The 18,549-nt window shown below is 37.7% G+C and overlaps 1 protein-coding gene and 1 long non-coding RNA gene across 16 annotated transcripts in view; one reads left to right on the top strand and one right to left on the bottom strand.

The window, feature by feature from the left end:
• LOC134223425 (serine/threonine-protein kinase MARK2-like) overlaps window positions 1-18,549 on the bottom strand; it is a 448,377-nt gene that overhangs the window by 21,980 nt on the left and 407,848 nt on the right. Inside the window, exon 15 of one of the 15 annotated variants that reach the window (XM_062702575.1) lies at window positions 1,399-2,246. The exons of 13 other annotated variants lie outside the window; for them this stretch is intronic. In XM_062702575.1, coding sequence (XP_062558559.1) covers window positions 2,192-2,246 — 55 coding nt within the window. In that variant the 3' untranslated portion in view covers window positions 1,399-2,191. One more of the 15 variants, XM_062702577.1, reaches the window with a different exon arrangement.
• On the top strand, window positions 8,427-9,876 carry LOC134223427 (uncharacterized). The gene is made up of 3 exons (XR_009982571.1): window positions 8,427-9,228; window positions 9,380-9,491; window positions 9,564-9,876. It is a non-coding gene; the product is annotated as an uncharacterized LOC134223427 (long non-coding RNA).

The following is an 18,549-nucleotide window of genomic DNA, read 5'->3' as shown; positions in this document are numbered from 1 at the left end:
TTTGATGTGTGTCCCTTAAACTCGGCCAACCTGCCCCAACCCTGGGATTGGTTGGCCGAATTTGTTCGCCGCATTTGTTTGTTTATAACATTTTCTTCTATTTGGTTTCATCGATGAAAATATGTCACAAATGTGCTTAACACTTGTATATTTTTGACAATGAAAACCGTTTTTCGAAAAGTCTAACCAGAATGTGAACAGACATTCCGAAAACAAAACTCGGCCAACCAGCCCTGGTCTCCCCTACTCAGAAAAGAAGTCAACAAAAGCCAAACAAAATTGCTGTATGCGCATTTTGGCAAGGGGCGATTGAAATGACGTCCAAGATTTTTTTAAAGTTTTCTAGAACCTCCCTCCCACCTCTGTCATGCTATGTCCACCAGTTGCATGATACACTATACCCAAGGATCCAAAAACGGTCCAAGGCTGGACCGATAATCGAACTCGGAATTTCCGGATTGGTAATCCTACGCCTTTGCTAACATGGCTAACTGGTACATCGCTTATTACTGTACTTGAAAAGAAGAGAGAAGCATTCGGGGAAATATTACATTCGGGTAATTGTTACCAGGAATAAAATGGAAATGTTCTGAAGGATCACAGGGGATCTCCATTGCTCCCACCGTTGCAAGAAATTGAACTAAATTGTAACTCACTAAATAGGTAGTTTCATTCGTGTACATATACAAAAAAAAAACAGGAGTCTGGAATTAGGGCTAACAGGTTAGAAAATAAGAGTGTTAATACAGTGGTCTAATAGGTGTTAAAAGAAAAGTGGGTGATATTCGAAGGAAAAAGCGGTTCAAGTAAATCGCAATTTTAGTTCTAACTATATTCAAATCAACTTGCACTCGACGCGCGAAAAATGGCGCAATTATCTGATGGGTAGGGACAATCGTTCCGGTGCAGTTTTTCCCCCCATTCCACCATTGTGACCTCATCCCAACAGATTCCGCCGCTTCGTAAACCATCGATTGGCACGATCCCGGGTTCGGTTGTGTGATTCGTTTTTAGTAAAAACAATGAAAAAGCAAAGTTATTTACATGAACCATCGAGATGCAAACACAACATACGAAATGCTCGCTACGGTTGTCAACTTTTGCTTAGAAACTAAATACTCTATTGTTCAGCTAGACTACAAGATTGTGCTATTGTGTTCCATTCCAAAACAAAAAGATAAAAACTAAGAGTGCACTGCAGAGGTAAAACAAAGCCAAGAGCCCATATAAAGGAAACTGAAAAAAAAATGATGGTGATTTAGTACAAGCGTTCGTGGCCTGATAAAGATGGTTTTCGGGATCGAAACGTCACGGGAGGGGTGTTCGATTGGTGGCGCTGCGCTCGGTCAAAGGGTATCATCATACGTGTGAACCGCATCACAATAAAGAAAATCGACGTTTAGCGTTTGTACTGTTTACAGTGAACTTACAGCATTTCGTTTTATTGACCTTAAAATTACACAGTATCTATGTATGTTGTGTTAGATCGAATGTTTTGTTGTTGTTGTTGTTGTTGCTGTTACAATTGATTCGTAGGTCCTAACAACCTATGGATAGAAGACCGAAAAGCATTTTTGTGGTGTTGCGTGGTAGAAATCGATCGTATTGAGCAGTGTCTTTCGTTTTTTCAGCGTTGAGCCTACTTTGATGCACACTTAATTGTTGTGTAGGCTCTTTCTTTGTGTTTAGTGTTAAAGCAAACATAAAAAACTATTGATTAGCTAAAATCAGTAGCTTAGATTGCCTGTGTTTTGTTTCTTCCTGTCGCTCGCAGCGCCATCGCTGTCGGAGTGATGATTTACCGCTATATACTAAAGTATCGTTTGTTTTTTTTTCAGCTAACATTCTATAACAATTCTGTACGTTTAAAATATTTATAATAATAATTTATATCATAAATGATAAGAATTTTGCTAAAATTTTACAAATCTTGCTGGAATCTATTCTAGAAAAAACTGAAAATAAAAATACTTCATCTTGATAGTCGCCTGCTGTTGCACTTACTTTCCTATCAACTACAAAAAGGGAACTAACGGTTATTGATTGGTCAAATGACAAACAGTGTTCTCTATCCCCAAACGCAACAATAATGCTTTCTCGGCTCTTCCGGAAACTATTCACTACTGCCATTGCAATTCAAAATAGATAGAAATATTCAATATCCTAACGATTTAACAATTTTGATTCGCTATCACACTCGCGCGTCTATTTCGCCGCCTGTCTCACGATTGTTTTTAATTTTGAAACTAAAAAAAGAGAAAAAAGAGAAAGAAAACGGAGAAAATACAAATAAAAGTTACATCGTGTAAGGGAGAACGGAAAGTCAAGAGGGGCAGGATGGAAGACGTCGAATCGAATCGAATCGGGAGAGAAAGATAGAATTTAAAGTTTTTTTTTTGTTTTTCGTTCAATATCTTATAGAAACGTGAGAAACAAGACAGGATGATTTTTGTTGCGGTTTGTTAATACTAATGTCGTCGCATGACAGATGGGTATGAGGTACATTTTACAATAGAATACAAATCCAAGTGCTTTTCTACCCCTCGCACGACGGGACTAGAAGCTATCGAGTCTCAATTTTTTTAATTTTTTTTCTCTCTCGGGGACCCTCGCGAAGATTCGAAACGTCGACTTCGCCTCAAGGAAGTCACCTATACTACTTTTGACAAAACCGCGATACGGCAGCATAAGACAGAACAGTGTCAGTGCGCGCGTCGAACCTATCACCTTGCGGTCGGTGTAAATGCTTATAATCTTTACATAACTTTAGGCGTCCATCAATGCACAATTTAGTAATACACAATTATTAAGTACACATGATTGCATCCTCTCACATTATGACCAAAGTTTCGAACATAGATCGATTGTGCTTCTCTATTCAAATAGAAAAATAGACACTTAACAATTGCAATGTTCCTATCTAAATTTTGACGACTTCAAAGGGGAGACAACTTGTATGTCCATGCTTGTGTCTGCGTGTCTGTGTTTGTGTGAAATCTCCATTATCTTTTTGCCTCTCTACATCATTCAGTCCATTGTGTTGGATAGCAAGCAATGAGGAACGATCAAGTCTTAAAAATAATCTCCAAGGATTCGGTTTACACAGTGTGTGTAGAGTTGCTTCATAAAGATCTGGGACAGGAAAAACTCTCATCAACTCATCATCATCAATCATCATGCACCTCATATGATCTATTTGTTTTCGCAAGCGATTTCTCGCTTTCACATTTCTGGGGAGTTTTCTACACTAACTACTATTTATTAGTCTCATGATTCAGCCTAGAAAAGTGGGGAAGAAAGAAAAGAGAAAATTTTGCTTTTAGAATTTACAAAAAAACATGACAATGTTGTGATTCGGCATTATCTTATCAGTCTTACGGGTAAGAGAGGGAGATAAAAAGTAGATAAAAAAGAGTGTAGAATTAATTTTGCTGTGGCATTGCGCTTGGCGGATTATTGGCGCACTGCAACTAGTGCACGAGCGGAAAATGAGACTACTACAATGCTTCCGAGTTAGGCACTGGCGCACTACTTCGGGATGGAACGTGAGAAGTAAATTTTGACTTGCTTTGCTTCAAGGATGGCCGAAATATTTTACAAACTGGTCAAGAGTGAGAGGATGCACAATGTTGTTTGTTCGCTGAATCAGTGTTTTGTTTAAGCATATTTCAAACTTCAGATTTTATACTCACAATATTAATTTCTTCATAGTACCGAAAGAGACTGGAATATTAGTTGTAGATAAGATTTATGAAATAACCGTTACGATAAAATACCCCACAACTATGTCTACAGGACGTGTCTACATAAGAATAAAATGCATTATTAGATCTGATCTAAGTGAGATTTTACGTATTTTAATTTTCATATACCAAACATTACATTTACTAACCGAAATGGTGCGATGTCTGTGTTTTACGCGAAGAGATTGAAATTAAAGCTAGTTTCATACTATTTCCTCATCAATACGATAAACAAGCCGAACTGTGTAACAAAAAGTAAAATCGAATATGGTTATTGTGTAGATTTGTGTGTTGAAGGACTTAAAAAAGTGTGTGAAGGACTAAAAACGATGGTTTCATCAGCTACACCACTTGAAATGGCACCCCAGTAAATAAGCCTCGATTCTCGATTAATCAAATTTCGAAATTATCTAATAAACGCTAATAATCAGACAGCGGTTACTCTTCTTACTAGCTTTGACGTCCCTTTTGATTTTTTGCATTCGTATATTATGTGACAAAATTCCAAGTTAGCGCAGTCCGGTTTAGTGCGTCGTCGGAATAACGAAATCCGAATAAGCGGAAATATCTTGAGGATTCAATTTAATTGGCGATTTTCAAACCCATCTATATTTAGCTCAATTTAGCCAAAAAGTAGTAGATAGACGGTATCAAAAGTGAGTCGACAAAAGACGTTATCGTTTTCAATAGTTTTCCCAAAAAAATCTACAGGTAAAATGGATCAATCGCATGACTATATCGGGTATACCCCGTTAGGCATAAGTACGTTAGGCATAATGGACGATAGGCATAATGTACATCAGGCATAATGGACGTTAGGCATAAAATTACCCAAAGAACAGCCCATGACATAAAGAAGGCAGAATTATGCCAAACGCCCATTATAGCATGATGCATAATCTAAAACAGTGAATCCCAACCTTTTTCGTGTCGCTACCCCCTGACAATCAGTCCCAAGGCCCCCTTAATGTGTTATGCTGGAATCAAGAACAAACATACATTTTCAAGTATATTTATTTCAATATCTTTTTCAGTGCCTTTTGTACTTGTGTTTGTTACACCAGCTTACAAGGTTGCATGTCTGATAAAGTTAATATCAAATCGGCCTCAATTTCCAATCTGTTTCTCCCTTTGGTCTTCATCCAGGGATGTGTTGAAAATCCATTCTCGCATAGGTATGTAGAAGCAAACGGTATTAGAATCTTCAAAGCTTGTTACGCAACTTTGGGAGTGTTTTCACTTTCAAGTGTTTTTCACCGAATAACTCACGAGATGATGAACCATTCTGTATGTCCAAATATTCATTCAGAATTTCATCGGGAAGGCTAACCACGTCCAATGTAAACGAAAACGAATTGCGAACTAATGAATCATCTTCTTGAGCCAGCTCAAGAAAATAACAAGTGAGTCAAGTTGGTCCATAATTTCCAATTTTAGATTATGTACATGCAAATTGTTTCTGAACTGACGAGCTCGGTGGTCTAGTGGCTACCGCTTCTGCCTTATAAGCAGGAAGTCGTGGGTTCAATTCCAGGCTCGTCCCTTTCCTACTTTGTATTTCTATCCTAGCTCTTTTTGTGTTTCACGTTGTACCAAAACGATTCCTACTGTTATAACCTTTCCACACTAACGATTCCAAAACCTAACGTGGCACCTATGAGAGGTCGTAGAGTTCTCTGCATCTTTCTTAAGTAGGTGTCCAACTATAACCCCCTTTCTCAACATTCGCAAGGACGTGGCCAGGACAGGTCTCGACTATTGGAGAGTGTATTGCTTCCATCTAAGAGATGGTGATTCGTCCCAAATAAATATCTGTAGTAACGGATGGAAGTGATGCTACTCTCATACAATAGTCTTGGCTTGTACCACCTACGAATTTGTGCGAATTGCTCAATGCTAATGCTAATGCTAACATGCAAATTGTCTCTGAACTGAATCAGATTAGTTTTCCTGTCCTGTAGCTACAAATTGAAGTGTCTGATAGGTAAGCGAGACTTTCCTACCATCTTTCTTCATTGCGATTGGCATGAAAATCATTTTTATACAGACTTCTTAAGAATTCTTATTATCATCCCTAAGTTCTAAATATAACATTTTGCTAACCAACGTACGGCAATGTTGAAAGAATATTTCTCGCTTAACTTTTCAAAAGGACCATTTTTTCTATGAATTAATTTGAGAACTGCAATCAAAAGCTTTCATATTGGTCTGTTTATTGTTATATTCAAATTAATTCATGAAAAAAATGTTGCTTAGGTCCTTTTGAAAAGTTCATCAAGTTCATTTTTTTGCAGAGTGCTTTGAATTGGCATTTTTAGGGCTTCAAGATTGATGTAGTTCACAATTCTGAATACTTTTCGCAATTGTTGCGGTAGGGTCTTACAGCCTAGCGGCTAAAAAGCAACACCATGCTAAGGGTGGCTGGGTTCGATTCCCGGTGCAGGTCTAGACAATTTTCGGTTTGGAAATTGTCTCAACTTTCCTGGGCATAAAAGTTTCATCATCATATGATATACAAATGCAAAAATTGTAGAAACCTCGCGGTTAATGACTGTGGAAGTGCTGAATGAACACTAAGCATCGAGGCGGCAATGTCCCAGTGGGGGATGTAATGCCAAGAAGACGTAGAAGAAGAAGAAAAAGAAGAAGGTTCTTACAAACCAGGGCATATAGGAAAATCATGCAATGAACACCATTGGCATTTACTCTTCTCTGAAATCCTGTTTTTGACACAAACCTTGCTGATGCACCATCAGTACAAACTCCTCAAACTTTTGGTAACACAATCTACAAAATTTTTACGGCAAATTCATTCACATTCTGAAGATAAAAAAAAAACCGTGGTGTATAAAAATCCGTACATCTAAACACTTGTATTGCATTTAAAACAGCGTAAAATATGATAAAATTACGTACAAAATCAACACCTCCTGAATCGGAATCCGTCCTCCGTGGACGTACAGCTATTTTCTGACTAAATATTTAAATTAAAACAGACCGATTGACTAGACTGCTACAGCTTTATACGTCACTTTTTTTAAAGCCTTCTTTTAACGGCATGTGATGTAAAAAGAATTTTAAACATTATTGACATCCAAAAGTAAGTAATATATGTAATCAAATTAATTACACCTTCAACAACAGTCACCCAAGTCACCATGGAGTTCGGGCCCTAAGGACTACACGCGTAACTAAAGATTTGTTATCAATTTTCCAACGAGATTCATGCCCTTTTTAATCCGAATAATCCAAATGGAATATGCGATCAATAACTGTCCTGTTATCTAAGAATTCTACAGGAATATAGACCTTAAGGGACAGAGATCGCTGTTGTGTAAAACTTTGTACTGGTCATTTTGAAGTATGTCGTTATGGCCCCGTGCAATGGTAATGTGCTGATAATTTTGGTGAAAATTTGCCATATTTTACTTTTTAACGCTAGTGTTCATTTTGATTTGCCACTAGGTGTCAACATCACCTTGTTTACGTAGTGGAAGCCAACGTCATCGCCTGGTGAGATTGAGTTTGTATGTCGGACAGTCTGCGTTGGTGGCACTGAGAAGCTTCACACACGTTTTCAACGAAATTTTGTAACTAACGGGATATAGGTTCTCCAAAAAGTTGTCTGATTTTTTTCTGATTTCATATTAAGTGTATACATCAAGCTTCCTATAAGACTTTAAGAGAATACTTTGAAGTGTACGAGTCCCTTGAGCGGAGGCTTCCAAGCCTCTTGAAGGGAGGCTTCCGAGCTTTTTGAAAGGAGGCTTCCGAATCTATTGAACGAAGACTTCCCTGCCTTTTGAAATGAGGCTTCTGAGCCTCTTGGAAGAAGGCTTCCAAGTCTCTTGGAAGAAGGCTTTCAAGCCTCTTGGAAGAAGGCTTTCAAGCCTCTTGGAAGAAGGCTTCCCAGCCTCTTGGAAGAAGGCTTCCAAGCCTCTTAAAAAAGGCTTCCCAGTCTCTTGGAAGAAGGCTTCCAAGCCTCTCGGAAGAAGGCTTCCGGGCCTCTTAAACGGAGGCTTCCGAGCCTCTTGAACGAAGGCTTCCGAGCCTCTTGAATGACGGCTTCCGAGCCTCTTGGAAGGAGGCTTCCGAGCCTCTTGGAAGAAGGCTTCCAAGCCTCTCAGAAGAAGGCTTCCAAGCTTCTTGAAAGGAGGCTTCCAAGCCTCTTGGAAGGAGGCTTCCAAGCCTCTTGGAAGGAGGCTTCCGAGCCTCTTGGAAGGAGGCTTCCCGGATAAAAATTTACAGTACCTTGTATGGTTTAATCCATTGGAATATTATAGATTGTATGGTGAACAATACACTCGACTGTTCATTTAATGTAGATAACTTACGGTTGAAAAACATCTATATTGTATTTACATCAAAAGAACAATACACCCAAATGTCACCAATCATTCCATAATATTGTTATGGTTCGCTTATGTTAATTAAACTTTTGACCAAATTTTTAAATAAGTCCATTTCGTTGATCAAAAATCCATTTTTAAAGACGAAAATCTGAAAAAAATAAGTGAATGTTTGAAGTATTTGTAATAATGATGCAACAACGAAAACTATAAAATAACAATAGCTTCCACTGTTGAGAAAAAAAAATTTTTTTTGATTTTTTTATATATAAATTATATTTCAGATCTTAAAAAAATCGCATCTCTGCAACAATTAAAATAATTAAATAGTAGTTTGTGCAACTAGTTGCAAAAAGATGATTTTTTCAGCACGAGTTGTACGTTTATCCAACGAGGCTTGCCGAGTTGGATAAATACTACGAGTGCTGAAAAAATCGAGTTTTGCAACGAGTTGCACACGCTATTTTTTGCAATGACGAAAAATGGGCTTTAATATGATAAATCTTTACCAAAATTGTACAATCGAATTCACTCCACATGATCATTCATGCTAATAAATTATTTTGCGGCAGAGAACAATAAGATTCCATCTTATCGTGCCAAATTGCATAGCTTGAAAAGCTATGAAGCGATGGATGCAATTGCCTTTGGAAAATTGTGATGTTATGTCCAACAAACCATTTCATTTATTACGAGACGCTTAGAGTACACTATTTAAACACTCACCCAAACTAATTCAGCTAAATGTAGTCATGTAACTACTGTCCCAATGTAGGTTTTTCATTATAGCACCCGAATGAGTGCTATAATGAATATTATGCAACCCATTTGAGTTGCATAATGGTCATTAAAGCACCCATTCTGTTGGTATAGAAAAGTAGGCCGTTTTATCACTCAAATGACAACTGTAAACCAGGTTTTATGATCAGGAATTGCAAAAAAAAAGTTTTTATATTTAATTTTTTTTTACTCCGTGGAAAACTAATTCCATTTAAGCGTGTAATGTTTTGTTTGTGATTGGGGAAAAATAAAAAAAATCGAACGGTCAAAGTGCAAGACGCTTCTTTGCTTTCCGCTTTTTTGATTCTGCTAGTGGTTGAATAGTGAATCATTGTCTACTGTGCCTTGTCATGATGGTAAGTGCCTAAGTGCTTGTAAGTGTTGTTAAGGTTTTGATTAACTGGCCTTGCGGAAAAATCTGTATAGGACTTCCCGGGAAGTTCTTGATTGTTATCACCAAAGTAGTTCCTTCGTTTTATAATTTTTTCGTTTTATTGTTTCTTACAGAACTATGAAGCTCACTGGAAACCGTAGTTTGCCATCAATCGTCAACGTTTTCCATACAAAACAGCTGCTGCTATTCATTTGTCATATCCACCGAATATAAGAGCTGATACAGGTAACTTTTCTTCATATTTTCTATGTCCGCTCGAAGACCATTGACATTTTTTATAATGTTCATCATCCACAGGATCAGTCCCAAAGAGGATGCCGGAAGATAGCGGCCGCATCAAGCACCGCAATTATTACAATTAGACTACGAACACCAGTACTCTTTACCAGCAGCAACACTTACGGCATGCTCAGCGAGTAGCTTTGAAGAGTGCTCAGTATCAGGATAAAATAAACTCTAAAATTTAGTTAAAACTAAATTTCAAAGCAAAGAAATAAAATGAATTGTAAAACCTTTAATTGTATTGTATTTCTATTGTACTATTGGTGTGAGATGTATTCCAAATCGTATTGTATTTATACTGTAAAACTATAAAAAAAGTAAGAGAAAACATTTGAAACACATTGTTTTCTATGGTTTTGTCTTTCGAAATCATCCCATTGAAGAACCGTAAAATCAATTGTTTTGCTCTGAATTTTGTATGAAAATTTTTCGATTTTTTTATTGTAAAGATACATAACAACCCCCATTTTTTAATGTAAAAGTCCCATTTACCATTCATTTAATCGTGGAAAACAATTATTTCTTATGTGATTTAATTGTTTGAATACCATTATATTCAATTGTAGTTACTATGTTTTAAATGGTGGTGTAACAGTAAAATGTATGATATTTTAATGATATTTTTTATCCGGGTTCCGAGCCTCTTGGAAGGAGGCTTCCGAGCCTCTTGGAAGGAGGCTTCCGAGCCTCTTGGAAGGAGGCTTCCGAGCCTCTTGGAAGGAGGCTTCGGAGCCTCTTGGAAGGAGGCTTCCGAGCCTCTTGGAAGGAGGCTTCCGAGCCTCTTGGAAGGAGGCTTCCGAGCCTCTTGAAAGGAGGCTTCCGAGCCTCTTGGAAGGAGGCTTCCGAGCCTCTTGGAAGGAGGCTTCCGAGCCTCTTGGAAGGAGGCTTCCGAGCCTCTTGGAAGGAGGCTTCCGAGCCTCTTGGAAGGAGGCTTCCGAGCCTCTTGGAAGGAGGCTTCGAGCCTCTTGGAAGGAGGCTTCTGTGCCTCTTGGAAGGAGGCTTTTGAGCAGCTTGGAAGGAGGCTTCCGAGCCTCTTGGAAGGAGGCTTCCGAGCCTCTTGGAGGAGGCTTCCGAGCCTCTTGAAAGGAGGCTCCCGAGCCGCTGGAGAGGAAGCTTCCGAGCCGCTTGAGAGGAGGCTTCCGAGCCGCTTGGGAGGAGGCTTCCGAGCCTCTTGGAAGGAGGCTTCGAGCCTCTTGGAAGGAGGCTTCTGAGCCTCTTGGAAGGAGGCTTCCTGAGCCTCTTGGAAGGAGTCTTCCGAGCCTCGGGGAAGGAGGCTACCGAGCCTCTTGGAAGGAGGCTTCCGGGCCTCTTGGAAGGAGGCTCTGCGCAAAGGCGGCTCCCGAGCCTCTTGAAAGGAGGCTTCCGAGCCTCTTGGAAGGAGGCTTCCGAGCCTCTTGGAAGGAGGCTTCCGAGCCTCTTGAAAGGAGGCTTCCGAGCCTCTTGAGAGGAGGTTTCCGAGCCTCTTGAAAGAAGGCTTCCGAGCCTCTTGGAGGGGGGTTTCGAGCATCTTGAAAGAAGGCTTCCGAAATAAATTATTCGTTACGCATATTGAACTCAAGGCTTGTACTCCAATTCTTGATATTCTTGGACAGCCTAGATTAGAACATGCAATCAATTCCCAACCCATTTTGGTTGAAATGATCACTAAGAGTATGTAGCATTTCTGGAAGAAGCAAATAGATCTTTCTTGTCGCGTATTTACTAGAGATGGGCAAAACGAATAACTTCGATGATCGGATCAGATCTGGGTCATTCCCTTTAATAGTTCGGATCTTTCAACCGAATCGGATCTTCAGAACAAAACACAAGGAGAAAGCAGAATGGTAAAACACTTTTCAACCATACATACAATAACTGCACCCACTCTTGCTCACAATCATATATAATATGTATGGAGTAACAACAATGAACCTTTAATTTTGTCTTTTCCTTACAAATAATACAATTTGCAGATCCGAACCGGGTCTTTCAAAAAATGAGTTTCGAATCATTCACTCACATTAAAGATCCGGATAATTTTGACGGTTTCAGATCTGAACGCCCATCTCTAGTATTAACCTCAGGATCTGTATTTCAATTCTTGCAACTCTTGGATAGCCTAGAATGGAACATGCATTCAATGCATACCCGATTTGGTTTAAATGATCATGATAAAAATCTGAGACCAGGGAATGAAATCTTTTCAAATGTGTCATATGATACAATGTCATTTTAGTGACATTTTGCCTTTCTTCAGATTTTTGGAAAATGTTGCTAATGTTGCTAAAAACGATGGCAAAGACAAACGAGGAAGGAAAGAAAAGAATTACAGAACTGTGCAGAATTGGAATATTCATTGACAACAGAATATGTGCAGCAAATTCAGCAAAGCAACAAAAACTTGAAGTGGCACAAAATACTCAGAAAGCCCAACTTTACAGGGCGTTAAAAACCAAATAGCTTCTATTCCGCTGAAATGTACATTCCCTGGACAAACGACTTGACAAAACAAACGTTTGATCAGATGGGCTAGGAGACCATTCGAATTTCAACCTATTGCATTGCAACTAACGTGTATGAAGCTGTTGGCAGTATAGCCAAAATCACAATTTGTTCTCCAAACAACTAAAAACTTGAGCCAGCAAAAAGTATCGTCAGTGCAATCGATGCCTATACCAACGTTACGCCAAATGCTTTCAGAAATATCAGGAATCAAAAATATTGAATCCGAATCAGTTCTGGCCATTCGTTAGAATCTTCCTTGGAGAACCCCAAAAACGCGAAAAAAAAAATTATGTTCAGGAATGTATGAATTTTTTTTCGTTTGAAGAGCAATTGTGGAATACTGTTTAAAGTTTTTGCACTGGAAGTGCCCCAGGGTGTTGAGTTTTGCCAAAAACTATTGATCTGCATCGGAGAAATCGAAAGATTCGGTGCCAATTTGTTCAAAAACATTTTTTTGTTGTTTTCTCGAAATTGTGTAAAATGGATTTACGCAGTTTCCAAACAAATGATTCATTAAAAGCTTTATGTGTAGACGAAGAATCAGAAGGAATCAATTTTGGCTGCTACGCCCTTTTCAAATGTTGGTCTAGAAAATTTATCCTTTGACAAACATATACGACCTGTCCCTGAAACAGGGTGTATTCCCAAAGAGGGGATGAACGCCACATTGGAAATTACCGCTTGTTCCAAAGCATTGTCAACTATTCATTATTCACAGCCAGTAAACACTGGATAAGACCTGACCAACATGTATTTTCTCCAAGATCTCTAAGATCTACCAACATCATTCCAATCATGCCAGCTTGACGTATGGGCTCCGATGTGATTCACACAGATCTCAAGGCTGCATTCGGTCGAGTCGATCGAGTAATTCTGCTAGCTAAGCTTAATAAAACAGAACTGCCCGAGTTACTAACTTGTAGGTTAAAATCTTACCTCACTAACCGCGATCCCTGTGTTTAAAAACCGGACAAGTCGTTCGTCACGAAACCATCAGGCGTACCACGACCCTAGGACCCTTACTATTTGTTATTTTCATGAATGATGTCAAAATCTGATTATTCGCTCTACCCATGATTGCCTACAACTCGTACAAAGTTTGAGGAATGGTGTTCCACAAATTACCTAATACTGAGTTGGCGTAAGTGTTATATTATTACCAGAGACGGTAAAAGTCACTTCAACTATACTCAAACAGGTGACATCCAGCATAGAGTCAAGTCGCCAGTTATTTACAAATTTGACTGATCGTCATTCGAGGACTGCATGGGCAGCAAGCGTCAACCTCTCGGCTTGGCATTATTGCGTGCGGTGTCAAAATTGAACTTCAGCTTGGCACAATAATACTCGATTTGGAATCTCAAAATATCAATATCATCTCGTATTGTATTTAACATTTTGAAGTCAGATTACTAAAAGACATGCATCTGTTTAGTATATAAAGAACAATAATTATAATTTGTCTGTACAAATCAACCGCAATTCAAAATACTCATTCAGATCCAGTTGATATTTATTTTTTACGCTTGAATATCAATTAGCTAATTAAAATCAGGCGGCACGAGTGATATCGAAAACAACGACGAAGCTGACTGCTGAACGTCGATGCAGGTGACAGTAAAATGAAAATTTCCGTCCTTGATTATTACCTCTCACCACAAAAAGAACCCTATCTTCTACCAATATGCGATTCATGACACAAGTTTGCATCGTATCAGCAGTTTACGTGCACAAAACACGTAACTCTTGATTGCAGTCTATTCTTCAAGTAGTATTCTCTAGATATCGTAGCTAGAGCCAACAGACAACTAGGCTTTATTCATAAAATTATCGCGATCCTCTTTCTCTAAAGGCACTGTATTAGTCGCTTGTTTGGTCAATGTTAGAATTCAGCTTGGTAATGGACCGCTAAGTTAGACGTTCAAAGAAGATTTGTCCGGTACGCTTTACGTAATCTTCCATGGAACGATCCCACAAACCTTCCACCATATAAAGAACGATGGCAGCTACTCGATCTAGCGATCCTCAAACAAAGATTCGACGGTTTTCGTTGAAACATATTCAACAACGACTGCTTTTACGCCCCTGGTCAAGGAACATAATTCAGCAGGAAGGTCGATTATACAATTATGGAATGCACGACCACGAACGATTCATCTAGAACGCTATGACGAGTTCAACGCACTCTTCAATTTCAATTAGTCGAGTGATGGTTATTTAGGAATCCTACTTTGTTTATCATTGTTGTCATTGTGGTCATTGTTAAATCCATTTAAGAAAATATATGAGGTTTCAGCGACAATTTGAGCATGAACAACATTTCATGAAGGCTTTTATCCAGATGGAAATAAGTAAATAAAAATAAGCTTGATCCAACAGGATAAGCAGAAGCAGGGTTAGTTCACATGCCAAAGCTTGGCATGTTTTCCGGGTCCATTTTTTTTAGAAAACCTTTGGATCAATTTTTTAGAAAACCTTTAAAATACTTGCTCATTATTTTTGTAAAATAAGGAAAACAATTCGACAACATATGCTGAAACTTCGTATTCGTGAATGCTGTGTTCTTTTCGAGCCGATAAAGATTTGAATTAGTGCTATTTTTATTTCGTTTTTAATGAATTGTTCAGCTTAAATGTAAATGGTCCGCAGTAATATACTTCTGAACAAAGGAATGGATGAAATTCAACCACGATGTTGTACTTTATTCTTCGGAAGTTTGGAGAAAAAAAAATTAGCCAGCGTTTTAGATTGGCTGTGAAAAATCCCGGAAGAGAGCTATGTCCCCACCGCTTCAATAAGAATACTATCCTGGTTTCCATAAACATGCGATGTCCAAGGTTCTCGAAAATGCTCCAAAATGAGTTAACATCAAGATATGTACCCAGAATCACAATGACTAAGGAGGTGTTTGTGACGAGCAATGTCCATTCGTATGTAGCCGCGGTATGTTGGGGTGTAGAACTGATTTACGGACTTGGATGAATGAGTATTTCAAACATTACAAATTCCAGGACGTTTTGGAGTAACTAGCATATATTGAGTCACTAAAGCATATATTGAGATGTAGAATAGAAGCCTCGAGATAATATTTTTAAGTATGACATCATTTGCTTTAAGTATGACATCATCCACGAGTCGATATCGAGTCATAGAACATCGACTCATGGAGGGTCCACTGTAGCTTGTGAAATTAATGAGTGAAATCCTATCGTCTCGATGGACCTGCTGGGATGTTGAGCAATGCACGGATACATCATTCAGGACTTGGTTGATCGAGTAGGTCGCATGTTCTGAACTCCAGGACGTTTTGGAGACCCTGAAATAGTTTACGTTTATTCGAAACTTTTTTTTTTTCTTAAGATCGCCTGGACATATATCACAGCTTCAAACATTTTGCTTCAAGACATATTTTGGGGATACATTCCAGGATATTTACTCCAGAACAGTTTGGACGGGCTAGGACATCCGAACAAAACATTTCAACGTCTTTTTGGTTCTTTCTGTACCATGTTTTGACAGGATCCAGTGAAAATCCCAAATCTATACGTTAGATCTTCGTAAAAAAAACGTGCTGAAAGGGTTAAAAATCATGTTTGGTTATCTGAAAAAGGTTTTCAATTGAATGGAAAATTGATACTTAATTCGCTTTCGCTCTGACGCGATGCTTAGCTCCCCAATAATAGGCGTCTCGTTACGTGGCAAATCTAGAGTTTGTCTCAATAACATTCACTGCCATTTTTCGCATATTTGTTCTACCAAATCAAAAAGAACAAGCAATGCTAATATAAAAATAACGTTGCTTTGAGTAGTATAATTATCACTGAAAGAAGTAAATAAAATAATTTCGATAGTTAATAATTTCTTTAAACGCTCAAAGTTTCCTCAAACAAAGTCTCAACATTTATAAATCTCAAAACTTTTCTGAGGTTCTTCACATTTTTTTAATTGTGTTGTTTTAACCAAAAAAGAAATACCATTAGATATTTATCGACCCATAAAAGATGCACTTGATTATGCCCGATTCAGTTTTTGCATCTATGCCAAGACATGTTTCTCGCAAAACTTTTGAAAGGGCTTACATCCAAAACGTAAACATTGAGAAAATGCAGTTCAAAAAAATGTATCACAATTTCAATTCCTATTTCGCAGGTTTATTTCAAGCAGTAAAAACTTCTAAAAGCACATTATCAACCTTGCCTATTCATCCATTTCATCAATCATATCCAAAAATTTAATCGACAAAAGAAAATTTTAAGTCTATTTGTATTTTTTTTCTGGAATAGGCCTGTTTGATAAGTCATTCTGCGTTTGCTGGACCCTTTGGAATTTTCCAAACGCAAACATGGAATAAGGTTTTTTTTTTGTGAGAGATTTTTTCTTTTTCTGAACTTGAATCGATGACGGTTCAAAAAATGTTCCGTTATCGGTAATGAAATTGAAGAAGGCTCATCCCAGAAAAAAATACAAGTGGCCCAAGTGGGTGGACCTACAAATAGTTTTAAAAATCACTAGTTTTTTTCCTAACTAATGCAATGTTTACATTTACATTTTTAAAAGCTTGCTTGGTATTAGAATGTGCTATCTAATGGTATGAAAAACACTTTTGTTTACTTTTTATCAGTAAACCCTGTCAAGCGAGATAATGGACTAATGAAACTTTTGCGGAGTCTGTTTTATGAATTCGATGAAAATATGTTTCATCTTTTTTTTGAGAGACGAATACCCTCTGTTGGGTAAAGTATCGTTAAAATAAAAAAAAAAATTTCAATGCTCCAAACAATTTCTAAGTGAAAAAATGCAAATCTTCCAGATTTTAGTTAGTTTTTTTATCGAGATGACATCACATCTCGACGTTTCATACATTTGTCACTGACATTGAAAACAATATTTCGATTTTCATTTCAGAATCAGAGCGACTGTTGGAAAAATTTTAATGGGTAAAAATGATAAAACTTTCATCGTCTTATCGGCACTCCTAAACTATGACCGGATGAGCTCATATTTTGCATAAGGTCATATTTTAGGCTAATGAAATTTGTGATATTGATGATATTAATTGATATTGCAATTTTTGTTTAAATCGATGGACATTTTTTTATACCAAACATTCCATTAGCACCCAAGTCTACATACAGGTCTCTTGATCTCCACACCCACAGTTCAAATCCAGTTTAACCTATTGTTTACTTAAAAGCAACTTTCATAACACAACATTTCAAAATTCATAACGGTAGCATTAATTTTTATTGGTAAATTCCATACTTCAATTTGCCTCAGTGGAATTTTAAATTTGTTTCTTCAATTCATTGTAAATTGAACACTTTAGAATATCTGTCGATTATCGCTTATCGACATGTGCATCGCCATTTACAATACCAACAATTTCCGAAGACAACAGGTTTTAAAAACTTTTGGATTGAAACTATAAAATTTAATTGGAATTCAACGAAACAGATTCTTAGTCCTTTCGGCGAACACAGAATTTAGGTCATTTGGGTCTTTGTCATGTCATGAGCTAATAAATTTTAAACATAAAAGCAATTAGCTTACATATTTTATTCAAATTAGTTTATCATTTATATTTATTTAGGCAGCTAAATAAAATGTCTAATATTCAGTTTTATAAACCTAATAACGGATACTGGTTACAATTGTTTGACAGCTTGAATCCCTACATTAATGATGAGTCTACTTCTTAGACGAATCAATCAACAAACGCGAAATCTAATCATTTGACTGCTAGCTACAATGGTGATGTTATACTAATTATCAGTACAAAGTGCAACGAAACAAACGCTACTGGATTCGATTAGAACAAATATTTCCCTAAAGTTGTTCGAAACGGACTTCAACGTACAGCTTTTTCGCAGATTATATCAGTACGAGCTACCACTAGTACAATGCACTTGGTTGGGTGGAATTGTTTGATTATAAAAGAATAACTAAAAGGTCACTACGAAAAAAAAACGACACAATAAAAACTGAAACTAGATAGGGGACAGGGCGGGAAGAAAGTAACTAATGATTTAACAACCAATGTAGCAACTATTTAGTATTAAGTAGGTAGGTAATAGTTACAATAGTAGTAGTAGTGGTAATTCTCAAAATATAAAACAGTAACAACAGTAATATTTCATTGTGCAACCCTTTCAATCTTGAAATTCATGTAAGATGGGGGGAGAATGTGGTATCTAAAGTGGGTACGTCGTCGCTTCATTCGGGGGTGTTATTATCGGTCTGTTGGTTTTTGCTACATGTTGCGATGGTTTTCGATGATGCAGGTAATTTGTTCGGGGGGTTTAAATATAGTGTAGCGAAAGTGTAAAGTAAGAAAGTAATGTGGAAATGAAAATGGTGTTGAGAAATATTAGAACATTTGAGGGTGAACATACTATGGTTAACAACATTTTTCTTTGATTAATTTTCTAAACGATGATCCATGGAAAGCGTTACACAAGAGCTGTTTTCAGGTGCTGAAAACGATTGTTTGGCACATGCACGCAACGTTGAAGACTTT

Source organism: Armigeres subalbatus, chromosome 3, assembly GCF_024139115.2.
Source record: "Armigeres subalbatus isolate Guangzhou_Male chromosome 3, GZ_Asu_2, whole genome shotgun sequence".
In the NCBI taxonomy this organism is placed as follows: domain Eukaryota; kingdom Metazoa; phylum Arthropoda; class Insecta; order Diptera; family Culicidae; genus Armigeres; species Armigeres subalbatus.
The sequence above is the reverse complement of the archived record's forward strand: the minus strand, read 5'-3'. Positions and strand labels throughout refer to the sequence as shown.